At 42.6% G+C, this 25,176-nt stretch overlaps 2 protein-coding genes across 4 annotated transcripts in view; one reads left to right on the top strand and one right to left on the bottom strand.

The window, feature by feature from the left end:
• The window catches only part of REV3L (REV3 like, DNA directed polymerase zeta catalytic subunit), a 124,739-nt gene extending 110,002 nt beyond the window's left edge, over positions 1–14,737 (top strand). For both annotated transcript variants that reach the window (XM_055810198.1, XM_055810199.1), the window contains 10 exons: positions 1,170–1,414; positions 2,454–2,562; positions 3,448–3,654; positions 4,269–4,378; positions 5,369–5,483; positions 7,216–7,353; positions 8,232–8,422; positions 9,331–9,577; positions 10,924–11,133; positions 13,556–14,737. In XM_055810198.1, coding sequence (XP_055666173.1) covers positions 1,170–1,414; positions 2,454–2,562; positions 3,448–3,654; positions 4,269–4,378; positions 5,369–5,483; positions 7,216–7,353; positions 8,232–8,422; positions 9,331–9,577; positions 10,924–11,133; positions 13,556–13,696 — 1,713 coding nt within the window. In that variant the 3' untranslated portion in view covers positions 13,697–14,737. The remainder of the gene's footprint in view (positions 1–1,169; positions 1,415–2,453; positions 2,563–3,447; positions 3,655–4,268; positions 4,379–5,368; positions 5,484–7,215; positions 7,354–8,231; positions 8,423–9,330; positions 9,578–10,923; positions 11,134–13,555) is intronic.
• Positions 14,738–14,983: 246 nt separating this feature from the next.
• MFSD4B (major facilitator superfamily domain containing 4B) lies at positions 14,984–24,807 on the bottom strand. Of its 2 annotated transcripts, none has more exons than XM_055810200.1 (4): positions 24,550–24,807; positions 24,224–24,392; positions 21,265–21,381; positions 14,984–18,763 (listed from the first exon to the last, which is right to left on the bottom strand). In XM_055810200.1, exons 1-4 carry the CDS (start codon positions 24,736–24,738, stop codon positions 17,520–17,522), a joined length of 1,719 nt encoding a protein of 572 aa, XP_055666175.1. In that variant the 5' UTR covers positions 24,739–24,807; the 3' UTR covers positions 14,984–17,519. The 2 variants fall into 2 exon arrangements, with proteins under 2 accessions (XP_055666175.1, XP_055666176.1); XM_055810201.1 differs by having other exon boundaries at positions 24,712–24,795.
• Between the last annotated feature and the right edge of the window lie 369 nt (positions 24,808–25,176).

Raw genomic sequence — 25,176 nt, 5'->3', positions numbered from 1 at the left:
GTCCTATCAAGATTGTTCTTGTGTCAGAGACAAAACACAGCGCTGTACTAGCTACAGCTACTAAGGAGAAAACTAACTCTATCCCAGCTGAAACCAGGACAGCAGGGTGGCAGGGTCTTGTTAAAGCTGTTGGTTCTCTTAAGTTCATTTATAACATCAGTTAAAGAAATTGTACCTAATCCGTTCAGTACAGTGACTGAATATGCAGTGCAGCAAGCTTTTGAATCATGATTTAGTTCCTTATAAATCACAGCATTTTAGAATTATATGGGAATGTTCATTGATATTTTGGGATTTTCAGTCCTTTGCCACCCATGTATGTCATTTTCAGGTATTTTGGTTTTTATTGTGAATGGACACGGTGAGTACATGGCTACTACTGCTTTTAAAGTCTTACTAAAGCATTGAGTAATACATAAATAGGGCTGGTTTTTTTCTCATGCTGCTATCTCCATATATGACATTTTCTGATGTCTTGTACAAGGTGAAAGTTCTTAAACTTGTTATTTTACACTTTCTGTACTACTTGTGGCATCATCAGGGAGAAAGCATGATACTCAGTGCAAAGCAGCAGACTTCTGAAATGGGCTGATTTAGATTCTTCCTTTGGTTCTCTTGCTGCCAAGCATATTTTAGTTACTTCTCATGGTCAAAGTCTTGGAGGCATAATTATCAACTTACACAACTCGCATGTGATTTCTTTGTTTTCCCAAATGTTGAAATAAAATTTCTGTGCAGATTCCTATGGAAAATGGTCATCAACTGCATATAATACTATTCTCTTCAACATTCTGTAAGTCTTAACAAAAATACAGTTTAGCAAATGCTTGTTCACTGATGATAGCATGGCTGTCCATATGTATTGTTGCAGCCTGTTGTATATTTATTTTTTGAACCTGAGCTGGATGTTTCTTTTTTCCATAGATAAAAATCAGAAGTACTTGATTTTCAGTTATTAGAGCTAAGTGATGGGGAAACACATGGAAAAGTTCCTCAATATGTGATATAAAATATACATTAAAAGTAAGAGTGTGGCAGTTTATTTTGGAAAACTAGTTGTCCATACTTTAAATTCAGGAAATGCAAGTGTGTATTTACACAGTTTTAATACACCCATGCTTATTCTTTATTTTCTAAATTATAATTATTATATCCAAATTGTTTTGCAGTATCGTGTGGAGTCTATGATGCTGCGTGTTGCAAAGCCAATGAATTATATTCCTGTGACACCCAGTGTCCAGCAGCGAGCTCAAATGAAAGCCCTACAGTGTGTTCCCTTAATAATGGAGCCAGAATCTCGCTTCTACAGCAATGCTGTCCTCGTATTAGATTTCCAGTCATTATATCCTTCCATTGTGATAGCATACAACTACTGTTTTTCAACCTGCCTGGGACATGTTGAAAACTTAGGAAAGTAAGTTGTTATTCTTCTCTCACAAACTTTGATTCCATAGAGACTTTACCATCTTTTCCCAGGTACTGAGAACCCTTGGTTGTCATTGGAAACAAGTGGGCATGTATGAATAGCACCATTTTCTGTTACACAATAGAGATGATAAAGATCTACTCTGTGGGTGGGTGCATGTGTATACACACACAGGCACACATATTCACATATCAATATGTAATTTAAATTAAATACAGAATTAGACTCCATTGTGTAAAAAATAAACAAAAAAACCCAAAAAAAACCCCAACTCTGTATGTGCATGTGTGTTATTTTAGTATTGTCACCTATTTTATTATTGTGGTGATGCTAGTTTTAATATTGCTTCAGAATAAGTTAAAATGTTATATAAATCCACTACCTATTTTCAAAACTGGACTAGTATTATTCTGCTGTATGTTAGTTATTGTTCTCTTTTAACAGTCTTAGCTCACTCTGGTCTTAACTAATCAAAATAAGAAGATACAGTGATACTCTTTGTAGCATCTCTTACTGATTTTAACAGTAATTCTGTTAATCGGGGGAAAAAAATCTCATTGCTCATTGTTGTTACCTCTATATCACAATATTTGGAAGAATGGGAAGATGTATGTGATGATTGCTAGGTGTCACCATCAGGTTTTCAAGTTTCTGATTTGAAATTCTGAATTTGTAGGAAGAAAATACATGCAGTGTTTTCCTTTGCAAACATGCATGGTTTCCATAGGGGATTACAGTATGAGTACCTGCCTCCACTAACTCAGCATTTGGAAATATGCATTAACACAGAACAGATTTGATAAATTACACGTGTTGGAATTCAACTGTTTATTACTACTTTATGGCTAAAGCCTTTTGCACGTAGCTGAGAAATTTAAAAACGGTAGTATGTTTGTTTAGACCTGAGATTATAATTGTGATTCTATCCTTGCTGGCATTCCCAGCGTTTTAATGTGAGTTGATGCTTTTGCTTGATGCTGCTGTAAATGAATGAATTGTCTTCATATTTAATTTTTCTCTTTATTAGATATGATGCATTCAAATTTGGCTGTACATCTCTCAGAGTACCTCCTGACTTACTTTACCAGATTAGGCATGATATCACAGTGTCACCCAGTGGAGTAGCTTTTGTCAAGGTAATGATATTAGTGCTCTGTGACAGGTATTTTCACTTCCTGTTGGCTGACTAGCTTAAGATCAAATTGATAATTGTAGTTTATATTTTGCTGCAGTAAGAGCAGACAGAAGGGGGGGGAGGTTCGGTTCTCATTTCCCAATGTTTTTTTGATATTTGTCAGTGCTGTGCTTCTGGCAGTTCAGGTAATAAAATGTTATCTTCATGCTTCATGCTTCCATTGATACTGAAGGCTTATTTCATCTATAATTAAACTGTATTTTACTAGTGCAGTTTGGGGATCAAACAGTAATTATCTGTGTGTAACACTTTGTTCTTCTCCTGCCTGTATAGCAGAATGCTTTCCTAGAAAAAGAGTCATCATTCGGGAGATGAAACTCCCTAACTTGCTTTCTGTTGTTCTCATTTTATGTTACATGTACTGCTGGCTGATTTGTAATGAATTAATAAATATGGCCTGGAGCTCTTACAAATAATTAGCCGCTCACCAGCATATGTATACGTAATGTAAAACAAAAAATGTAAGTGAGGAATATTTGCAGAGTTTTTTAAAAATAGTATTCCTTTAGTATTTAACATTTTGAGAATTATCAGTTAAATACTGAAGTCCCAGTTTAGTTAATAAGGTTATCTAAACATTGCGTTCACAGGGCTGATGAAAGCAAAGAACAAAAAGCTATTTACCCTGCCCTTAAGAGCTTTGCCTGTATCCTAGGTTGCTTGTAATATTTGTGAGATGAGCCAAACCGCTGGTGCCTAGGGCATCTTGCGAATTAATTTCTCTTCTTAACAGTGATTATCTAATAGTTCTGGGTTTTGCTTTTACTCCTAACTGTTTAGGTTGGGCTTTTTAACATAATTTTTTTCTTTATTCCCTTTATGACAGCCTTCAGTAAGAAAGGGTGTGCTGCCAAGAATGCTAGAAGAAATCTTGAAGACTAGGATAATGGTGAAACAGTCCATGAAGGCTTATAAGCATGACAGAGCTATAACTCGAATGCTGGAAGCTCGTCAGTTGGGTCTTAAATATATAGCTAATTTTACATTTGGTTATACTGCTGCTAATTTTTCTGGAAGAATGCCATGCACTGAGGTAAGGGTTGCAGATAAAAACACAGAAGAACTGTGGAAAAGACAAAACAGTGTAGTCGGATAACACAGTATTATTGTTTGAAACATATTTAATCTAAATACCTTCATAAAAGCTGGTTTTATTTGCAGTATTGAAAATCAGCAACTTGGGATTTATTTGTGATTCATTTTAATAAAAAATAAAAGTGTTGGTTTTCTTCTTCCCACCAAAGGGCATTTGGAGTTGGCATGTCTGTAGAGCTCTCTCCAAAGGTAGATCGGATCACAGTTCTGATAGTGGAAATAAAATAAAACATTGTAGCTGTTTCATAGTTTTCATAAAAGGATTTGTCAGATTTGTAAAACTAGAGAAAATGAGCCTAAGCAATCTTGTCTTGCTCCTTACACTTTTAATATGCCTAGAGAAGTTCAAACCAAATTTTCCTTTATTTTAATTCTTTGTAATTTTTGATCGCTCTTCCTTTAATTCTTGCTGTTGGGGGGTAACACAAGCAACTCAGTATAGTAATTCTCATAAACAACGCTTGATAAGCAAGGTTAGACCATGTTTATCAAGAGCTGGTATTGGGTTTCACAGTAGAATACAGGTTTTCAGTTTATCTTTTAACTTTGCAGGTTGGGGATAGCATTGTCCACAAAGCCAGAGAAACATTGGAGCGTGCTATAAAACTGGTGAACGATACGAAAAAATGGGGTGCTCATGTTGTGTATGGTGATACTGACAGGTAAGGCTTCTTACTGTCCTTTTTAAAATCTTTGTAGTTCTTTATAGATATGTTTTTCTTTTGTCTCAACAGGGGTAATTTATGATACTGAAAAGAGTATCTGGACCCTCTTAGAGTATGTGGACTCTTAGAACGCACTTCGAGGGTTTCCTTTCTTTTGAAAACTATGTGGAAAAGAAAGAGGGGGGGAAGACTATATTTTTTCAGCTGTGAATTAATATAAATCTTATTTATCGAATGAATATTTTTGTGCCTGTTTATGATGCCATTTTTATTTTTGAAAATAGAGTACCTATCAATGTGCAATGCGTACTATATTGTACTTAGAGGAAAGCACTATTTTAAGCTTCAGAAGTGGATACAATTCAGAGGCAGCCACCAGAGCATTAAAAAGATACGATTAGGCTGCCTGAAATACATCATATAAATATCTCCTCTTTCTCGGTCACTCTTTCATCTAAATAATAGCCATGCTCTAGGCATATGCGTCTCTAGTGCAAGACTCAGATAATTTCTCAGCCACGGGAAACAAAGCTTGTCTGGCTATCCTTCCTTAACTTGTGAATCCAAGGACTGATTTCAGCCAGTTTTGATGAAAGACTTGAAAATTCAAAGATACTAAATTCACAGTAACTTCCAAAATGAAAAACTGTCGGAGAAAGGATGTAAAATCCTATTGCTGCCTATAGTAGGGGAAAAAGGGGGCACCCAGAGCTCTTTACGGTTCTCTCCTGGGAACTCGAAGTTTTACAGCGCCTGGGAGCAGTGATGTTCTCTGCTTCACCAGAGTCACAGCATTTGTCATGCGTTTGGCGCTCCTGATCTCATACCAAACACTGCAGTTTCTCAGGTTTTTTGCTTTTCTGTCTGAAGGAAGGGAACAGGATTGATAACAACATCCCTGCCTTGCTACCAGGAAACTGTTGCTTATAAGTTTCAGGAAATATGTTGAACAGACTTGTGCTTATTTCCTATGTCTCATTTCTCTAGCATGTTTGTACTCTTGAAAGGAGCCACAAAGGAGCAGTCTTTTAAGATTGGTCAAGAAATTGCTGAAGCTGTAACAGCAACAAACCCCAAACCTGTTAAACTGAAGTTTGAAAAGGTAAAAGGAAAACATTTTGTGTCAAGTGTGTTGGGTGAAAATATTGTTACCCTAAAAAAAAAAAAAAAAAAAAGTGAAGATAAAAGGTATTTCTGGACAGTAACATAGTGTAAGAATATACAGCAGTTGTGTGCTGTACTGTCCCTGCGGTTACATTGCAAGCACCTTAATGCCTCAGGGACCTTGTCAGAGGAGCACTGCAGCATGAGCAGCAAAAAGAAATATTCCTGCTTTCACATCAGGATGCCTGGTGGCCTGTTGTGCTGGCAGCACCAGGCAATTTGAAATGCCTGTCTCATCAATTTTTGGAAACATCACCTTCAGTTTTGTATTATATACATGCAATCAAACCAACGTGTGCAACTTGCTAGAGAAAATGTGCACCATCCCTTGAAGTGATTCCAGTGTGTTTAATTACAAGCCTGATACTTATTATTCAGCCAGCCTTAGCACACTTCAGGATATGTCCATGTGATACATAGACATATAAAATGAAGAATCATAAAAATCCATTCAGTAGGAAGAAGTGTTAATGACAATAAGCCTTCTGTAGAAGAGCAAGGCAATGTGATACTAATTTTGGTGGAAGTTTATCACTAGAAAGTCATTAGCAATCAGTTCAGGTGCTCTAGGTATTTTCAAGGTACATACCTGACTCAACAGGTTCAGTCAGAATTTGTAAGCAAATTGCCATTTTTTGCAGAAATTACAGTAGAAAAATATTAGCAAGAAAAGTCAGGATACCTCTGGAAGGCACGGCATTTTTTACCTCACTGACTAATGTACAGGAAAGCTTCCCACTTTGCAGTAATTCTGTGTCATTAAGCTGAAGGAGTAATTAGCCAGAAAAAAAAATACTAGGTGTGAGGATATACTTGAGAAGATGTCCAAGTGCCCTTATTCACCTCTGGGTCAAAATACTGAGTACTCACCTAGGGTAGCTTCCTAGCACAGGAAGGGGAAGATGCCTCAAAGCTGGAGGGAGCATCAGTCCAAGAAATGGGATACCTGTGTGCAGGACCTTCTTCAGCCTCAGGCGGTCTAAACTCTCACTGTTCCTTCTTCCATGAGAGCCAGGAAGACACGGTGTTATCCTGGTAATACGTTGTTCTCCATTCTTTCTTTTAAAACTGGTAAGGAATACTGATGCAATCAAGAGAATGAAGTAAGAGGTTGGAGAAAACAAGGAAAGGAGAGCATTACCCTAAAAATCCATTCATGAGGAAACTTGTTCTCCAAGCATAGGCATTTAAAAAGCATGCTTTCCCCAAATCAAGATACTAAATGATTTTAGGCATCTCATAATTAGATGAAGTTTGAAAAAAGAAAGCCACTACTTTTTCTGGGAAAGTTTTCTTCTGTGTTGTTTAAAATGTCTTTTTTTAAGAAAGAGAGATGATACAGTTACATTAAAAATGCTGACAGATGCAATCCAGGCACGTAAGGGTACTCAAATTGTACCGTGTGTCACTTTTCATCTGAGCTTCAGGTTTCTTAGCCTTTACAGCTAGATGAAATACGAAGTGATTTAAGAATGGAACACCACTGAATCCCAGCTTCCTCAGCCAACCTTGAACAGTCCTTTGATGTATTGGTTTTAATGATTTAAACAAACAAACCCCAAAACACAGCAACAACAACAAAGTATTCCTTAGGAAACCCTCCATATTCAGAGCCACCTTGTATTCACAACACATGCCAGACTGGGCTGTCTTCTTTCTAAACATTCCAGGTCTACTTGCCATGTGTCCTGCAAACTAAAAAGAGGTACGTGGGTTACATGTATGAAACACTGGACCAGAAAGACCCAGTATTTGACGCAAAAGGCATAGAGACAGTCCGAAGGGACTCCTGCCCTGCCGTTTCCAAGGTAAAATGCTCCTGCATTTCTTACTGAATAAAGTTATAGTATTGTGTTATTTCATTGTATGTTTGTCCTTTCTCAGGAGTTTCTAGTCCTTGTGAGTTTGCTGAGACTTTGTCTGTTTTTCTGGTATGTGCCATTGGAAATATAAATTGAAGATCTTGCACAGCATTATCAGGACTTGCACTTTCCATCTTAACTACTATCTTTCAGCCCCTAAAATCTCCATATAAAAAGCCTTCAGCCCCCTGTAAGTTCTCTAGAAGACCATTCTTGATCCAGTTCAACTGGAAGTGAGTATTAGCCCAAGATGATGAGGCACACTGATGTCTGCTAAATAGCTCACTACATAAATCTAGTTTAGCTAAAAATTCATTTAAAATAAACTTCCTTGCCTGTTTATTTTAAGCTGTGTATTGGGGGGGTTAAAAGAAAAAGCTCTTGTTCTTAATCAAGTCAAAAAAATTTATGCCATTAAGAAAGGTAACCACTTAGGAGGATTTACTTCCATTTTTCTTTTTAATCCCAATGCTTTTGTTTGCCTAGGTGGTCAGAAAGTCATGGCAAAATATTTTAGATGATGGGGAAAAAACATCTTCCCTCATACTCTGGAAAACCTCTGTAACTGTTGAAACAGTCTTGGGTGCCAGGGTATGGATAATGTCGTGAAAGCTGTGTCAAACTGAGGAAAAAGTTGTCCAGTAATGTGTTTATGAATGTCTTTGAGTGGAAGAGAATGCAGCCTTTTGTCACATTAACATTCTAGTTCTGCTGCTTTTTCTAAGTGGTGTATTAATATTTCCATGGAATTTACTGAATTATTTGTAATTAATTATATTTTTAGTTAAACATGCTTTTCTCACCTTTCTCCTTTGGTTGTAAAGATACTTGAGTGTTCTATCAAGCTGCTATTTGAAACACGGGACATAAGTCAGATCAAACAGTACGTTCAGAATCAATGCATGAAGTTACTGGAAGGAAAAGCCAGCATGCAAGACTTCATCTTTGCAAAGGAGTACAGAGGGAGCTCAGCTTACAGACCTGGGTCCTGTGTACCAGCCCTGGAAATCACAAGGTAATGAGTTTAACAAGTGCCAATCATAGATATTTTTTCTCTTGACCTTTGTACCGCTAAGTTACGAGCAGCACTGAGATGTCTCCTTCAGCTACTGTTGCAGTGGTTGGCTCTGACTTTCTCCTGTGTGTGAAGAGGGATCAGGCGTCAGATAGTCCTAGAAAGCCATTTATTTCATAGTCCTGGGAAGAGCCACACAGGCTGAAGAGTAAAGCCTCTCGTCAGGACACTATAACAGTGTATTCACTGCTGTTATTTATGCTTTGGTTTTTGTACAAAAGCTCAGCTCTCCAAGATTGCCCATCACTCGCGGCTCTTAGATATGTTAAAAATTGTAATAGTGATGTGTCTCTGTGCTGTGAAACACATTACCAGGCCTAATTTTTCATTCTTTAAAAAGTACCTTACTTGAAGTTAGGGTTTCAACCTGTTGATACTGTTTATCAGTAGTAGATAATGTGATCTGGCACATTTAGCCACTTTGCTTAATACAGAAGGTCTTCAAATTAAGCCATGCTTTTTAAATAAAATAAAATTCAAAGTTCTGGATTTATACCTGCTTCAAATTGAATTGTCCTTTGTTTTCTGGGTACTTGAGCTCTTCTTAGTACCCTGGCTGCTCTTCATTGAAGTATTTCTTTAGGGAAGGGGTAGCTAGAAAGCAACCTGTGTGCAAATCCAAGTGACTTGAAAGAGAGCATATCTTCAGGGCTCACGTTCCAAGTTCTAAAATTTGGGTCTGAGCATGACACAACTTAAAAATGGAACAAACTGCTCCTGCGCTTCACGTAATAGGCACTAATTTCAGTCATCTGGAGAGCTGATATAATCAGATGGGGGAGTTCACAAGCAAATGAAATAACGATGAATTTGTCTCTGGATGCATTATAAAGGCTGTTTTTAAACAGGAGAATGCTTGCCTATGACCGTCGCTCTGAACCACGAGTTGGGGAGCGAGTGCCCTATGTCATTGTGTATGGCATGCCCGGACTGCCCCTGATACAGCTGGTGAGGCGGCCCATCGAGGTCCTGCAGGATTCCAGCCTGAGGCTGAATGCCACATACTATATCACCAAACAAATTCTGCCACCGCTGGCTAGGGTGTTCTCACTTATTGGCATAGATGTCTTCAGCTGGTACCATGAGTTGCCACGGGTAAGTGTTTGAAAACAAACAGATTACAAACACAGTGCATCTATAGTGTTTGGGTTTATTGTGACCTTTAATGCAATAAGGATTATATGAGGCAACAGCAAAGGTTATTTCACAAGGCAGCGTTTTATGCCCAGACGTGCAGACCTGATTGTTAGATCTTCCATGTGGTTTTTTTCACGTAGTAAATCAGGGTTTTTTGGCCAGCCCTTCTGCACAGGGTTGATCACACTGTCATCATCTATTTTCTGAACCCTTCCATAGTTCGAAAGAGTATTTTGCCCTAACTGTTTTTCCAAGATGTTCTGAAGATCTTTACTCTTTATAGAAAAGGTGGTAATGCCACAGCAGCAGGAACACTTTTTAAAAAAATCTGTATCACTGGAAATTTAAAATTAATTGTATCCAAAACTGACTTTCCTAAAAGGTAAAGAAATTATTGAGATGCAGGGAGAGAAGTGTTAAATAGCTGGATTTTAGTTTGTGATTCCCCTGACAAAAAAGCAATGGTGAAAGACAATGTATCTGTGTAGTCTGATTACTCTGCTTAGCGTGGACTTGTGCAGCATAGTAGTACATCATGTTTCCCACTACAGACTTTTAATATAGCTTTGATTGACTTCAGTTCTGCTGCTTTTCTCTACTTTTCCGATGGCACTCTGACACTCACCTTAAGTATCTCCAACAAGCTGCTCTAAAAAAGCAGAGAGAGCCCTGATTTTCTGCAAGGCCAGGGAGTACCAGGAGGTCACAGGGAGCAGAGCAGCTGGGTGTTTGGAGCGGAGTGTGAAGGATAGCACGAAACGTGAGTCATGAAGCATCAGGAGCAAGTGCAGAGAATGAGCTCATCTGGGCACGGGGGCAGTGGTGGAGCTTTGCCTGGGGAAAAGGGAGCATCAGCTAGAGCCACGGGCCGAAGGGCCACGGTGGCAGCACTGCAGCTGGGACTGCACTGGCACAGACACTGGAGAGGAGGCAGAGTCTGGAAGGCTGCCAGGGCACAAATAATTGTGAAGTAGATCAGCACCCTCAAAGGAATGACTGCAGGAGGCAGAGTTTGAGATGAGAGCAGGAATTTCGCATGTGACTGAGGATTTCCTTCCTTTTTCTGGTGAGATTTCCCTGTGAAATGGGGGGGGGGGGGGGGCTCTTCTGTGTTATCTCTTCAGGGCAAATGCTACGCTCTTCAGCGTGGTGCAGTCCGTGTTAATGATTTGTGTGTGAACCCGTGCCCTGCAGGCTGTGTTGCACTTTCAGACTCTTCTTAAAAAACACAGGCTATGTAACCTAGGAATAAGGCAAGCTGCTCTCTTGAAAGTTCATTACCTCTGATTTTTTTCTTTAAACAGATTCAAAAAGCTGCCTCAGCTGCCCGCAGTGAGCTAGAAGGACACAAAGGTACAATCTCCCAGTATTTCACGACCTTACACTGTCCCGTCTGTGATGAACTGACCCAGTATGGGATCTGTAATAAATGCAGAAGCCAGCCGCAGCATGTGGCAGTGATTCTCAACCAAGAAATCCGAGAGCTGGAGCGTAAGCAGGAACAGCTGGTCAAGGTATGATTAAGCATTGTCAGATGTCTGTCAGCCAAAGACAGGGACTGAAATTTCAAAGCGGTGCGTTACTGAATGCCCCCAACAGAAACGGGAAGTACGGTCCGGGTGTTAAACATGTTAGAGCTCGTTTGCTTTTCCTGTTGCTGTTGAAGGCAGCTGTTACTCTCATTAGCTTTGCGTAAAATTGAAGGCAAATGGGAGGATCAGAACAGAACATGCTTATCTCCTTTTCTTCTTTTTTTAAGAGTATCTTAAATGGTTTGTGGGTGCCTTTCTATAACGACAGTGATAGAGAGTTGTAAAAGCATGAAGGATTCACCTTTTTTTGCATTAAAATAACTGATGGTGTTCTAGGTGTTTATATGTATAACATGGATGTGTTTTATCCTGTGGGTTTTGTTACCTTTCCTCGCGACAGGAATTTTCCAAGCCTTTTTTTTTTTTCCCTTGAGCTAGAAGTCAATTAAGAGGGTAGCCGACTGTGCTCACGAATATATTATAGCAAAGCACAATGCCTCCCCTTGCAGAAATGTATGCATATTCTCACCTAATTTTTGTAGTGGCTTATTTTGTAATTAAATATTTTTGTTAAGATTGATTTTTAGCACTAGCACATGAAGAGTTTTAAAGACTTGCCTGAATCGCAGGGATATAAATGTTCCTGTAGCCTAGGCACTGATTTGATAGGTTCCCATGGGGCTCTGTTGTTAGAAAACCATTATAATTCACTGTTCATAAATATTGCATTGCTAAGGTGTGGGCTTCTATTTCTTGCTGTATTTTGTAATATTTGCTCTAATCTGCATTGTAAATGGCAGCAAAGGAAGGTGATGCATGCTCTGCAGTTTTCCTGTGGTACTCTGAACCCTTTACGTTGCTTTTGTTCTGGAATAAATCAGAACTTGGCAGGCTGGTCCAGCCCCGCAGAAGGATCAGTGGGTTTGAGCAGAACATTCTCTTGTCCCTGCAACACACAACAGGTCAGCGAGGCCTGGGATCCCCTCCTCGTCAGTGTGTGATGACTCAACCGCTCTGTAAGAGCATCTGTCTTTCCTAACACAAAGATGTATATATCCTTCACAGCTTAAATTCTTGGCTGATTATAAACATGCCAGAGCCAGCAGAAAACTGATACCACTCTGAATTGTACATTATTTAAACAAAAACCACCACACTTAAAAATGATGTGCCATAGGTTGAGGCCAAAGACTGCTCTCCTCTATACGAACTGAACTTAGGAAGCATCTCGAGTACCATTTAGTTTGGTCCCTTGCGCTGAAACCAGCCACAGCCTCTTCCAAAAGACCTAGAGCAGGCTTGTTGCCGAGGTTCTTCTAGGGGTTACAAACCATTTAAATCCTGTTCCTTTTGGTCACAGTTGCAGGTCAGAGGAGTGGGATCCTCTGAGGTGCCACGTGTGGGACTTGGCGAGAGGGGCAGCTCCTCTCCACCTGCTGTCAGTTTTAGTTTCTGGTCTGCAGGGATTCAGTGCCGATACAGGTCTGGCTGAGAGGGTTGCTGGTGCCCAAGTCATTTTAACGTGGAAAGAAGGGGAAGAACTAATTTTAAAAGCAAAGGATGTTGTTTTGATTTGTTGTTCAAACTGTGCAAATGGTAGGATAATCCTGCATAACATGCTGATGTTAGGAAACACAGGTGTGGTTGGAAGCAGATTTCTGAGTTCTTGGGAAAACCATTGGAAGTGGCAGATACTGGAAAGGATTAAAAGCAAAATAGCAAAGCACGGGCCTTTAGTTTTCTGAAGGCATTTACCTTTGGAAAAACTGTGCCTGCTATTTTATTCATTCTAACGTAGCGTCACCTCCATTAACGGGTAGTTCCACGAACAAGGAGAGCAGTGGAATCTGCGTGCCCTGTGTATTTCTATCTTGGGATTATTTCTGACTTGGAATGTAAAACTCGAATCGAAGCTTATCTTGAAACAGGAGTAGTTTATTACCAACCTTGCCTGTGGAGAGAGTAACTGCAGAGTAAGTTTTGTCTTTTTGCGCTCAGAAACTTCTATACAGGCTAAATTTATCATGAATATAACACACTGCCCCACTTAAATCCACTCAGCTTATTTACCTTACTTTGCCAAGCGTCACCACACATGAGTAGAACTTAAATTAGCAGGATTAAACCCGAGCGGTACAGTCAAGCTGTTCTCAAGTCCATCTGTGCCCGGTTCCCAGCGGGGACGCCTGCCAGCCAGGCACCGCTCGCGTCTGGCAGCGGCAGGAGAGGCTGCAGCAGGGAAGGGAGCCGCTCTGATCCCTCCGTGCTGGGGAAGGGCTTGGTGCTGGCAGGGCTGTGCCCCTTCTGCTGATGCAGCACGGAGGATGTGCGGCCCCACGTGATTTATGCCGTGCTTGCGTTAAGTTTGAAATAATCTGGTTTGCTTTTTTTACATGTCATCTAGATATGCAAGAACTGTACAGGCTGCTTCGATAGACAGATCCAGTGCGTCTCCCTCAACTGCCCAGTACTTTTCAAGCTCTCCAGAGTAAGCAGAGAACTGTCCAAGGCCCCGTATCTCCGCCAGCTACTTGACCAGTTTTAAATGATCTGTGTTACAGGATTCCAGGTGCTATTTTTTTTTTTCTTCCCTTCAGTGTTTACCACACTAAGACTATTGTGCATGGTGCTTTTTCAATTCTCATCTAGTCCAGGATTTCCATTTTAACTGTTGGGTTTATTATCTGAAGAATAATGAACGCTTATCCTAACTAACTTAAAAAAAATAAATAAAAAATAAAAAAAGACATTTGTTGATCTATGAATAGCTCACTTTTTAAGATGTACAAATTTCTTCTTTCTTTCATGTTTCTAACATACTGTTTTATAATGCTGATGTTGAAATAGCTATGTGTGACATCTTGTAAATCCATTTCAAAGTAGAAGTCAAGTTTACTTCCTGGAGGAAGGAGCACTGAAAACCTCTTGAAATGATAAAACCATTAGTGTGTGTTCTTGAACTGTCAGTATCAAGACGTGTTACTTATATATTATCCATTCACTTTATAATTTTGTCTGCGAAATATTTTGTAAATACACTTTTTTACTTTTCAAACAACTGAGTAAAATAATGTGCAATGACTTTTATACAGATAATTTTAAAGTTGGTTGGTATATCTCCTCCTAAGTTTTGCTTGATTCCAAGTAGATTGTTATTTTGATCAGACTGTGCAAGCAGTAGTATCATGTGTAGCATTTTGAAACATTATTTTTTAAAAATTGCTGTCTTGCTTTAGCTATTAATGGGGCATTGTGAGGAACTGTGCAAAGACATTTTTGTTACAAACCTGTGGGACTGTTGCAATACTTTAAATATAAAATTTTATTCCATTTTTGCTTGTTTTGTATAGACATTTCTATTGCTTCTAAATATGCTTAAAATATTTTCTTTCCTTATGTACTGTACAGTTAAATCTTATTTGCCACCATCTTGACAAAATGTGTATTTAGAATATTTGTATAACTGTATAAAATGGAAAAGGATTATGTGGTCAGTGCATTGTTTTCTAAACTGGAAATCATTTTGTTTTAGAAGTTAATAATGGAAACCATATTAAAGTTGAATAAAATGATATGGTAAAAATTATATGCTCTTTTTCTACTTACCCTCAATTGCAGGCACCTTTGTTTCCCTCAGTTGGCACACAAATAGTAACGCAAACAGCAGTGCTCAAGGAAGAGTGAGGAATCCGCATTCTGGTTTCCAGTTTAAGCTTTGGGATCCAAAACCTCAGTATTGATTCTTTGGAGACCTTCCCCAGCCCAGAAGAGGAACATTTTCAGTTTCCCGTTAGTCAAAAGACGAGTGAGTTTTAAATTTAGAAGGCCAGAGTAGCTTTGAAAAATAGAACAAAACTTTTATTTACATCAAGGAACCTGAGTGCCTTCTCCAGTTCAGAATTTATTACATTCAAGTATATATATATTACAAGTCAGTCTTAAATTTCGCATTATACAGTACAATGTAAACCCACACCAAGCAGAATAAAAACTGATTAAATATTTAATAGAACATTCACACATTTTAATGCATTTTAATGCAAAGTAACTGAAAAAAAAAAACCATCAAGGCACAAAACGTGGCCTGCTCTTGCATTCTACCATTGGTCATGTACAGAATCAAAGTGCAAACACCAGGACGAACATGTTAATGCTTGCAGTACAATCCAGCATTTGGCAGCGCTTAAGGGATTAAAAAAAACATATTATTTTACGTTTAACTGCAAGAGGTTACCTTTAACGCTGGAGTAAATGGGCAAGTGCTCATCTTCAACCCATGCCTGTTTTTATGGACAAAAATAGGATCCTTTTTAAATTCAGTTATCTAATCCATGGACCGTAGCTCTCGTCCTCAACACAGAGATGACTTTTCTAGCATAAGCAAAGCAATGGTAAAGTAATACAGTTCACTTCAAGTAATTTCAACCCATAACATGCAAGTTTGAGTGTTTGAGCTTTCTGGAGGATCTGAAACTTAAAAGGCACTGTAAATAGATCCTCACTGTTAACTGCATATGCCAGGAAGCAGTTTACTTTGGAGGGAAATCTAAACCTGTGGAAAAGAACATTTGTCATCTAAAAAACAAACCTTGAGGAACACCAGAATCTAAGAACGAGGAAAGCTACAGCCTTGAACATCAAGGATGTCTAAAACTGCTGTGAGCTGGACTCACTGGAAATGTCCTAGATCTCTTAATCTCAAATTGCTTCCAACACTTCATTAAAGGCATGCTCTGAGGGGGTAAGGAGAACTATTTCCGTAAGCATATTCCATTTCAAATTTGAGGCCAGAATTGACATCGAAGGCTCTACGTGACTGTAAGTCTATGATGACTCAAAATTTAGACGTCGAACAGACACAGGCTGCCACGTATCAATCAGCCGTGACTCTACCCGGTACCATTCAAGGTGGTTACAGCAGTTCCACTCTGTCTTCCTGCTGCTGCTTTTGGGATCCTTCTGGCAGAAGGCTGCTCTTACCTTGGCATTCCAGGCTGTTGCTCCATTCCTACTACACAGGCCACCTGCTTTTAAGGGGGTAAAATGGGGATGAACTCAAGTGCCTCATGCAGGAATTAATACAGCCAGTACCAAAAAGAACAACCTTTTTTTGCACAGTGCATTTACGTTTGTCGGGAAGACAGCAGTCAGAACCACAAGTAAGTGTGTATAGACATGCAATCAGTAGAGAAGGTTCAGAGAGGTTACAGTGTATTTCCAAATGCAGCTTTATTCATTTTCTGGCTGTTTTAGTACTTGATTATGCAAGACATGTAAACTATCCCTGAGAACAATCCTACGTGCAGGACATTCTGATTTGGAATTTCATTCAAAAAATCAGCGTACGAATCAGGGGTTATTTAAAATCTTCCTGGTCGCCAGGTGTGTTTCTTAAACTAATTTTCCTCTGACAACATGATATCAGGTACGGGGAAATGTTTTCAAATTGCCGTCAACTCAGGGCAAGCCTACGGATTGCAGGTGCGGTGGGGAGCGGCCATGGAGCCGTCTCCGCATCTTTTGTTGTTTGTCTTGCACCAAACCCAGTCTCTGCCAAGGGAAACCTGTGACCACCCCGGGGCAACGGGAACTCCTGCAAAAGGGGAGCAGAAGCAGTTACCGCTTCCCCCTCCTCGTCCACCCGTGGGATTTGTCCATGCCATCAGATAACACCCCCTACTTTCATCACACACAAAGCAATTAACGTAGCGTGCAGGAGGGAAATGGGGAAAAGGGAAGCTGAAGAAATGCAGGTTTAACCTTCGCTCCCTCTGCCATCCCACTCCATTTGTTACCATGTGCAACAAACGAAACGCACAAGGCCACACAGACGGACACCTGTCAAACTGTCACATGGACCTAGAACAGGGCTTGGCCTCTCACACACAACCCTTCAGTGCAGTAGAAACATTCCTCTTTCATGAGGTTGAAAAGTTCAGCATCACAGATAACCGATTTCTCTCCTCTCTTACCAAGAGATTCTGTGACCAAGCACCTCAGAACTGCACCCTTCACTCACCCCAAAAAAATGAGTGGTCCAAGCAGTTCCCTTCTTTCCTAATTAGTGCTTATTGCAGTATATATTACCGAAATGCATGCCTCACATTTAGAAAACATCTCTTACGTTTATAAACATTTCTGGTACAGTCTATACATTTTATCATGTTACCCCATTCATGTCCTCATGGCCTTTCCTGCTCCAAGACACATCACTGCAGACTGAAAACGGAAGAGGAGAAAGGGCCAAACAAACATGGAAATGGACACGTGGAGCTCTGCGCCACTATCAAAAATTCTTGAACCACTTTACAAGAACAGCTACAATTCAATGGCATTTCCCTTTAAAACAAATAAAGTCGGCTTTTACTTTAATCATTCTTCTCCCGGTCAACATTCACGTTTTTTCTCCCAGGGGAGCCACCAGCAACCACTGGAGAATCACGCAATACGGCGTCCAGATGGGGCTGGAGAGAGCCTTTGGCTGGAGAGTCCCCCGGTATCTTACGGGAGGTCTCTACCACAGAGTTTCTCAGCGTGTCATTCATTTCTATTACCTCAAAGTCTGCTTCGTTCCACTCCCCAACATCCTCCTCATCCTCTTCATCCTCATTAAGCCCCGAGTTTGACAGCAAAGCTTTCCGGTCCTCGCTCTCACCCGCTTCTTTCATGTCACTCTCACCAGGAGAGTTGGCCAATTTGTACATCAGAGGGAAGAGTATAACTGTCATCGCAGAAGTCACCAAGGCAGTGTACATAACCACAGGGACGTGGTGAAACCTGCCTTGAAGATACCCCACCACTGCAGGAATGCACATCTCGCCCAGCGCGGCACCGATCACAAACAGAGAAGCCGACTTTCCCTGCACGACCGTGTACTGTTCTATCCAGGAGATGCCGCTGGGAAAGATGGTGGCCATCGATGCTCCGTACACCGCGGTCCCCACCCACAGTGAGGCTGGGTACCTTGCAAGGAAGGCCAAGCACGAAGACGAGACGGCAGAGCCTGTGATGCTCAGCAGGATCATGGTGCCAGGGTACAAGCAAGCAGCACAGAATATTGCCACTCCTCTGCAAGCAGCAAACGCACCCCAGAAGACAGAATTCAAAGCGGCTGCTTCGTTTTCTTTCATCTCGGCAAAGACCTTTGCGTAAGTAAATATGTAAGAGCCGTAAGTGACCTCCGCTCCCACGTAGCAGAAGAAGAATATGAACAGGAGAAGGATAAGAGCATAGTGGTACTTGGCAAACGTGCACTTCTGCAGAGAAGCCTTTGACTTGTCTCGAGCTGAGCTGCCCTTTGAATACAAAATAAAAAAGAAGAAAGAAACTAACAGAAGATAGGTCCCGATGACAACATAGGACCACAAAAAATCTGCACCAAGATGGTGTTTCAGTGCTGACGCAGCTGATGCAGCTGATGCTGTCGGCACAGACCTCGGGACAGACTGGTTTCTCTTTTCAGCTACTGGCAGGTCTTTAGATTCGGAGCCTCCCAAGGCCATTTTAGCCAGGATCGGAGCCACAAACGCACCAACAGCAAAACTGAAGTGTAAGGCCTGCATATGTGGCCCAGCCTCTGCTCCCCAGGTGTTCAGTGCCAGTACATTGCCACCTGCAGATCAGAGAGAGGAGGAATCAGTCATTTTAGTCTGAAACCAGGTACTGTTTTTGGATGGGGGGGAAAAGGCAAAAAACCCATAACCTACAAAACCAATTCAATTTGCAATAATACCATGCTTAGCAAATACAATGTGCAAAACTGCAGTTAACTGAAATTCTGCCTGTAAGTACCTTAAGCCCACGTGATTACCTGAGCTTTAGGAGGGTATTCACAGCAGTCAAAATGAAGAGCCACGCAGTGGCTCGATCCAGCAGTTGCACTGGGGGAGGTTTACGCTGGATATCAGGAAAAAATTCTTCACCGAAAGGGTTGTCAAGCATTGGAACAGGCTGCCCAGGGAAGTGCTGGAGGCACCATCCCTGGAGATATTAAAAGACATGTAGATGCGGCGCTGAGGGATATGGGTTAGTGGTAGACTCGGCACTGCTGGGTTAGCAGTTGGACTCCGGGATCTTAAAGGTCTTTTCCAACCTCAGTCATTCTATGACTCTAATTACCCTACCCGACAATTTGCAGCACTTTTCAGCCTTTTCTCAGAAGAGCCAATTAACTGCTGCTCATTTCTGTATTTAAAGCAACAATGCACCACACTAAGAATCAGAGGCTTCATTAACCAGCATCCCAGGAAACACCAAGAATCACTTGCTTCTGATGGGCTGGGACCACCCCGACTGCATTCAAATGACTTTCCAGAAGTGGAAAGGTTTACAATAACACCGCTGCAAAGACCAAACTACAATGCCCTCAGATCAACAATAATGCTAGAAAATAAGATCTCAGGGAGACATTTTTAAGTAGTCCCTGAGAAGAATGCAGGAAAATAAGAACAGTAAGCAAATTCCTGTGCTACAGTACAGCGACCCTTGTCACTCAGCACTAACACTCTTCTAGATTAAGTCAGTTAAACTCTACTGCCTTGCTCTTTGTTACTCCTGCTACTCCTGCTCAGGCCGGGAAGTCTCCCTGCCTCAGAGGTCTGACTTCCAAGGAGCACACCCACCCACTGAAGGCATTTTTACAACCAGCCGGCAGGATATTCCCATAGGAAGACTCTTTGAACCAAGTGCCACATATAATGATCCTACCACAGGCAGCAAATACACCTTTGCACTCAGGTTAATTAGCATAACCTGTGCCCTGCAAAACGGTCTTTTTCATTACTGGATCCTTCATCGTGGTCTTTTTAGTGTTAACAGAGCTCCCTCAAATTCCACAGAATTTCAGCAGACGGGTTCACAGGTGCAGCTGTCGTTCCTGTGTGCTGCCCACCAGCCAAGCCACCGCACACAGTCGCTGGCTGGGACGCTCCCAGAGCCGTTTGGACAGCTAGGCTAACACATTAGCCGGCTCTTCTCAGAAATAAGCCTGTCCTGAAGCCAGTCAACCAGATCCAGCACTACCTTGCGGGCTAGTAAGTAACCACAGGCTCCCTCCGTAAGCCAGGGAAGTCAGCACGCTGCTGGGACATCAGGTGAGCAGCTGCCTATTGCGGCTTCATCGCCACCTTCCACAGCAACACCCCAACACTCCCCTGCTGATGTATTTTGGTTGTTTCCTGATCTCCAGCTGCAAGTATGCCAGTGTTACCCAGTCATCTTGAAGCGTGCCCAGTCTCCTGCCGTGGCCTCGCCTCCCGATCCAAACTGCCTGCTACGCCCAGGCGTCACTAACTCACCCTTTCCAAGTCATGCTCAGTGTACTGCTTTCTGTGGGAGTTTCACACCTCTGGTATAACTGACCTTTCAGCCACACCAAATTTGCTCTGCAACTTCACCAGCACATCTTCCTCCAGTAAGAAGCCTCTACTAATAAACCGGTTTTAAACAGATTTCCAGCAAAAGTGGGGTTTTTTCCAGGCCATTTGCAGTACACACATGCCACAGTCTGATCTGCGGGACAGAATAAATCTGTGTTCCCAAACACCTACACGAGGCTGGTCGAGGGCAGCAAATATTCCTTACTTCAGGGAAACGGAAGCCATGGTGCTGTAAGCGAGCCATGGCAATAAATGTCTGCTGTGAATTCTCAAACGGCACCTAGCTAGCTTTGGGTAGGCAGCTCTCCAACACAGCAACTCAGAGAATCTCTCAAACACTAGGGCTTGCTCAGGATTAAGGTAGCTCCAGCTAACGCTAATGAACTGTAACCCAACCAGCTTCCTGTAGACGAGTAAGTTTTCTGTAAGAAAACACTGCTTAAAGGGCATGTGACACTTTCTTTATGCCTGTAAAGGCCCACAGAAAAGCATACTGATCTCCTCCTGGACACAAGAGAGAGATGCCCAGCTCCCCCAGCCCCTTAAGGAAAGCCTGTCACAGAGACATAAACACTGGAAGTCTCAGGACCAGAATAATCAGAAGAATCCCAGCCAGGTAAAATGGCTCCCCTCTTTTAACTGAAGACGTGTCCCATGAAATACCAGCAACAGTTGTAGTGAGCTTCAAGTTTCAGTTAGTTCAGTAAAGGAGCTATTGGACCACGTGGTCCCTTACCTGTGTCTAGAATTCCCATGGAAGCTCCAATAACTGACATCAAGACAGTTAACAGCAGGGATTTCTTACACCAGGGTATCCCATAAAGACCAACCGTTGTTCCAAACATGGATAATGCTGGAAAAGTTAAAAAACAAAACAAAAACCTCACATACTACAGTTGCCATTTAAACTATGAAACATGAAGAAGACCAAGAAATACAAATATATTCGTAACTATTATAGTTACAGATAATACTAATAGACAATGTAACCGAACCACCTCAATTCATGATTAGCAGAGGCAGCTGGGAAGTTCAACAGAGTCATTTTTCACTGGGAAAAAAAGGAATTTCATCAGAATATAAACACTGCATGAAAAACCTGTTTTGCCAAAGCTTTATTTGCAAAGGGAGTAGCAACTGCTGCTACAACACTAGGAAGTCTTCTGCAAACTTTTGGTTTAGAAGTGCCATTTCAGTATCTTCTGCAAACTTCTGATCTAGAAATGTTACTTTACCACAAATGAAGTAAACCTTGTTTCTGAACAGTATGAGGTTTACCCTCTGAGAACTACAGAGCATTAAATATGGCCCCATTTGAAAAGAACCCAAATCACTAAACTCTTAACATCCTATAAAGCAATTGCACCTTGGCCAACAAGCGACCTCCAAACAAAAATGCTGACTTTCATTTATATTACATTCTCACACGAGACATTCCAAAGCGTTTCTGGAGTTTTGAGACAGAACTACAAAATTTCTCATAGTAAATTTAGCAGCAATTCATTAACTATTAGTTTTGCTATTATTAACTACACTTGCAATATGCTGTTTCAAAAAATATTTTCAGCAGATGGAAATTACTTTCATTACAGTTTGGGAAGAAGTTCAGCAGTTAAATCCTATGCTTATAATGACATTCATAAAATAATCTGCAATGTATATCTCAAACGTATAGGATTAGGCTTTTAGAAAGCTGGTACCAGTTCAGATATCACTATTATTTTTCAAATCAGTGCTTGAGCATAGATGGGATAGGTAATTAAAAAGATCAATGGGGACTGATGTAATTAAGAACTTAGGTTAATTCCAACAACAAAGGAAAACATAAATAACCAGAACACTACAGGCCTTGCAAGATAGCTGGAATACATGCCTCAAAACATTTTTGAAGCTGAGCTGCTAAGCTGCATGAAGAAAAAGCTAAAGATGGGATGTGTTAAGTACAGCTGCTCAGATGCCCCACTCAGAGCCGAGAAGTAACTTCTCAGCAAGTTCCCAGTTGTCCACTTCAGCTCTGCGCCTGAAGATTGATCCTTAAAAGCTTCCTTGACAAAGACAGATTATGTCTTCAATCTTTTTGTACAGTAGCAGAGCTTCAGTAGTTGAAAAGATGGGAGATAAAACTACACAAGCCAAAATCTCTTACAGGCAGCCCTCAGATGATAAAAATGAGAGAACATTCAGTGGTTCAAATTTGGTTTTGCCAAAAGCACTACCAAATTGGAAAGGATTAGGAGATGAATCATTTTGCACGCATTGCTGACAGACAGCTGTCCTGCGTGATACCTCAGTATAAGAAGCAAACGCTAAACTACTCAAGTTAACACTCGCTTCCACAGGTGTATTAATTCCGTTACAGAAGGTAAACGACAGACAACTCTGACCTTGTCAGATATACAAGGAGGCTAAAGGATACCCACGTTACAGGTGTTCTGGAGGAGAGGAATAAAGAACAGGGAGGAGATCAATTAAAGACATCTTAAAACAAGAGCAAGTAAGAACTGATCTGCGAAGATGAAGACAGCAAGAAACAGGGGGGAAAGAAAGAGGAGACAGACAAACATATTATATGACATGACTGCTCCCGATAGCAGAGGACAGGCATACGGGGAGAAGAGGAGACTTAGTTCAAACACTAGCAATGGAAAATGGATCTTCTCATACTCTCTGAATAACCCTGTAATTGCAGCACAGTCCTCAGGGGACCTGTGCCACGGAGTCACAGTTCTGTTGGAAACTCCCCCTGTAAAAGTATGGGAAGAAGAAGGGGAAGAGTGAGCTCTGGTATCTGGTTTAGTCCCTAACTTACAGCGCAAAGGCACATGCTACCATTACTGCACTAGAAAGAAAAAAAAAGACAGGGCTTCCACTATTTTAAGTGTGCTTCTAGAATCTCTACCTGAACGAGATACTAACACCACTAGAAGGAACACCTCATTTCTGGATGCCGAGTGTGGTTCTTGGTGACCTGGTGGCCAAGCAGCCCTGCTCTTGCCAGGACAAAGCCAGTCCTGTGCTCCTTACAGTGGAGTTTCCACATGTCATAAGATCATAATGTGGTTCCTACAGAGTTGTAAACATTTTCATGGCTAGGCAACGACTGAGCAGCAAGTTTCCACCACCATCACATGTGGTATTTAATATTTTTCCACTTTGAAGAAGTTCTAATAAGGCCCTCCAATCAGCACCTCAGTACACAAAGATGATCACTTCTGATGAGGTTTAAGAAAGGGAAGGTTTTACGAAGCTCTCCCCCAGAAGCGTCGCGTCGCTCATGCGGGAGGCTTCTGCCCTGTGCCCGTGAAAGCCCAAACACCGCTGCCCGTTTTGTTACTGTTTCACAGAGTGACGTTATTGAAGCTGCGTGTTCCAAGAGGATCTACACTACGTGTATTACTTGATACAAAGGGAAAAAATAACCCGGTTTCACTTCCCCTGCCCAGACCAAAGGCACCTGTCCGACAGGTTTTCTCGGTTCCCGCTATCGGTGTGCCCGGCGAGCGCAGCCGCTTGGGAACGGCGCTGGACGGCGCTGTGGCCGGGCGCGCGCGGTGTCACAAAACGAACGGGACGGACTATCGCGACAGCGACCCGCAGCACAAGCGCGGCGGCCCCGGCCCCGCACCGCCCCCGGCCCGCCCCGGCGGCGCGCGCGGCACCGGAGGGCGCCATTTCCCGCCCGGCGCGGCACTCACCCAGCAGGAGGTGCGCGTTCATGCAGTCGAAGAGCACCCCCCCGAGCACCGACCCGCCCAGGTAGCCCAGGGACCGGCCCACGAAGATGTAGTAGATGTCGCTGACGTTCCGGTGGACGTTGGCGGCCAGGTTCGGGAAGGTGGGCCCCAGCACCGCGATGCTCATCCCCTGCAACACACGTTAACGAGATGACTGGCGCGGCGCCCGCGGCGGCTCGCGGCCCCGGCCGGGCCGAGGGGCGGCCGAGCGGCTCGGGGCCCGCCGGCGGGCAGAGGGACGGGGCCGCAGGTGCGGTGAGCCGCCCGCCCGCCCCCGCCGCGCTCACCAGCCCCAGGAAGGCCGCGCACAGCGCCCCGGAGATGCACCAGCGCAGCGCGGCTCCGTCCCCGGCCCGGCCGCACCGCCGGCCGCCGCCGCCGACCACCTCCGCCTGCGGCGCGGCTGAGAGACGCGGCCCCGCCGCCTCCCCCGGGGCGGCGAACCGGACCTGCTTCTTCCGCTCGGCGCCGGCCATGGCTCCTCCCGCCGCGGCGCCGGCACCGACGGCCGCTGCGGCCCGCGGGGACGCCGGCCCCGCCCCCCTCGCATGGCGGCGCGAGGGAACTACGGCTCCCGGCGTGCCCTGCGGCTCCCGGCGTGCGCCGCGCGGAGCGCCCGCCCGCAGCCGGGCCCCTGCGGAAAATGGCGGCAGGTCCGTGTTAGCCCCCGCCCGCTTTGCTGTGGGTTTTTTTGGTGTTTTCGGGGGGGGGGGGTTGTTGGTCTTTATTTTTTTAAAAAAACAAAACAAAACAAAACAAAACCCAGTTTTCCACCGCCCGCGGCCGCTGGCCGGCTTTGTAAGAGTGGAAGTGCAAGGGCTATTAACCCCTGAACTTGCACGCTGCAGTCTTACACCATACTTATTTCACTGTGCGGAGAAGGCTTGCCACTTCGAAGCCTCACGAACAACTCA

Source organism: Falco peregrinus, chromosome 7, assembly GCF_023634155.1.
Source record: "Falco peregrinus isolate bFalPer1 chromosome 7, bFalPer1.pri, whole genome shotgun sequence".
NCBI classification, from domain to species: domain Eukaryota; kingdom Metazoa; phylum Chordata; class Aves; order Falconiformes; family Falconidae; genus Falco; species Falco peregrinus.
Note: the sequence above shows the minus strand (reverse complement) of the source record. Positions and strands in the feature narration are given on the sequence as shown.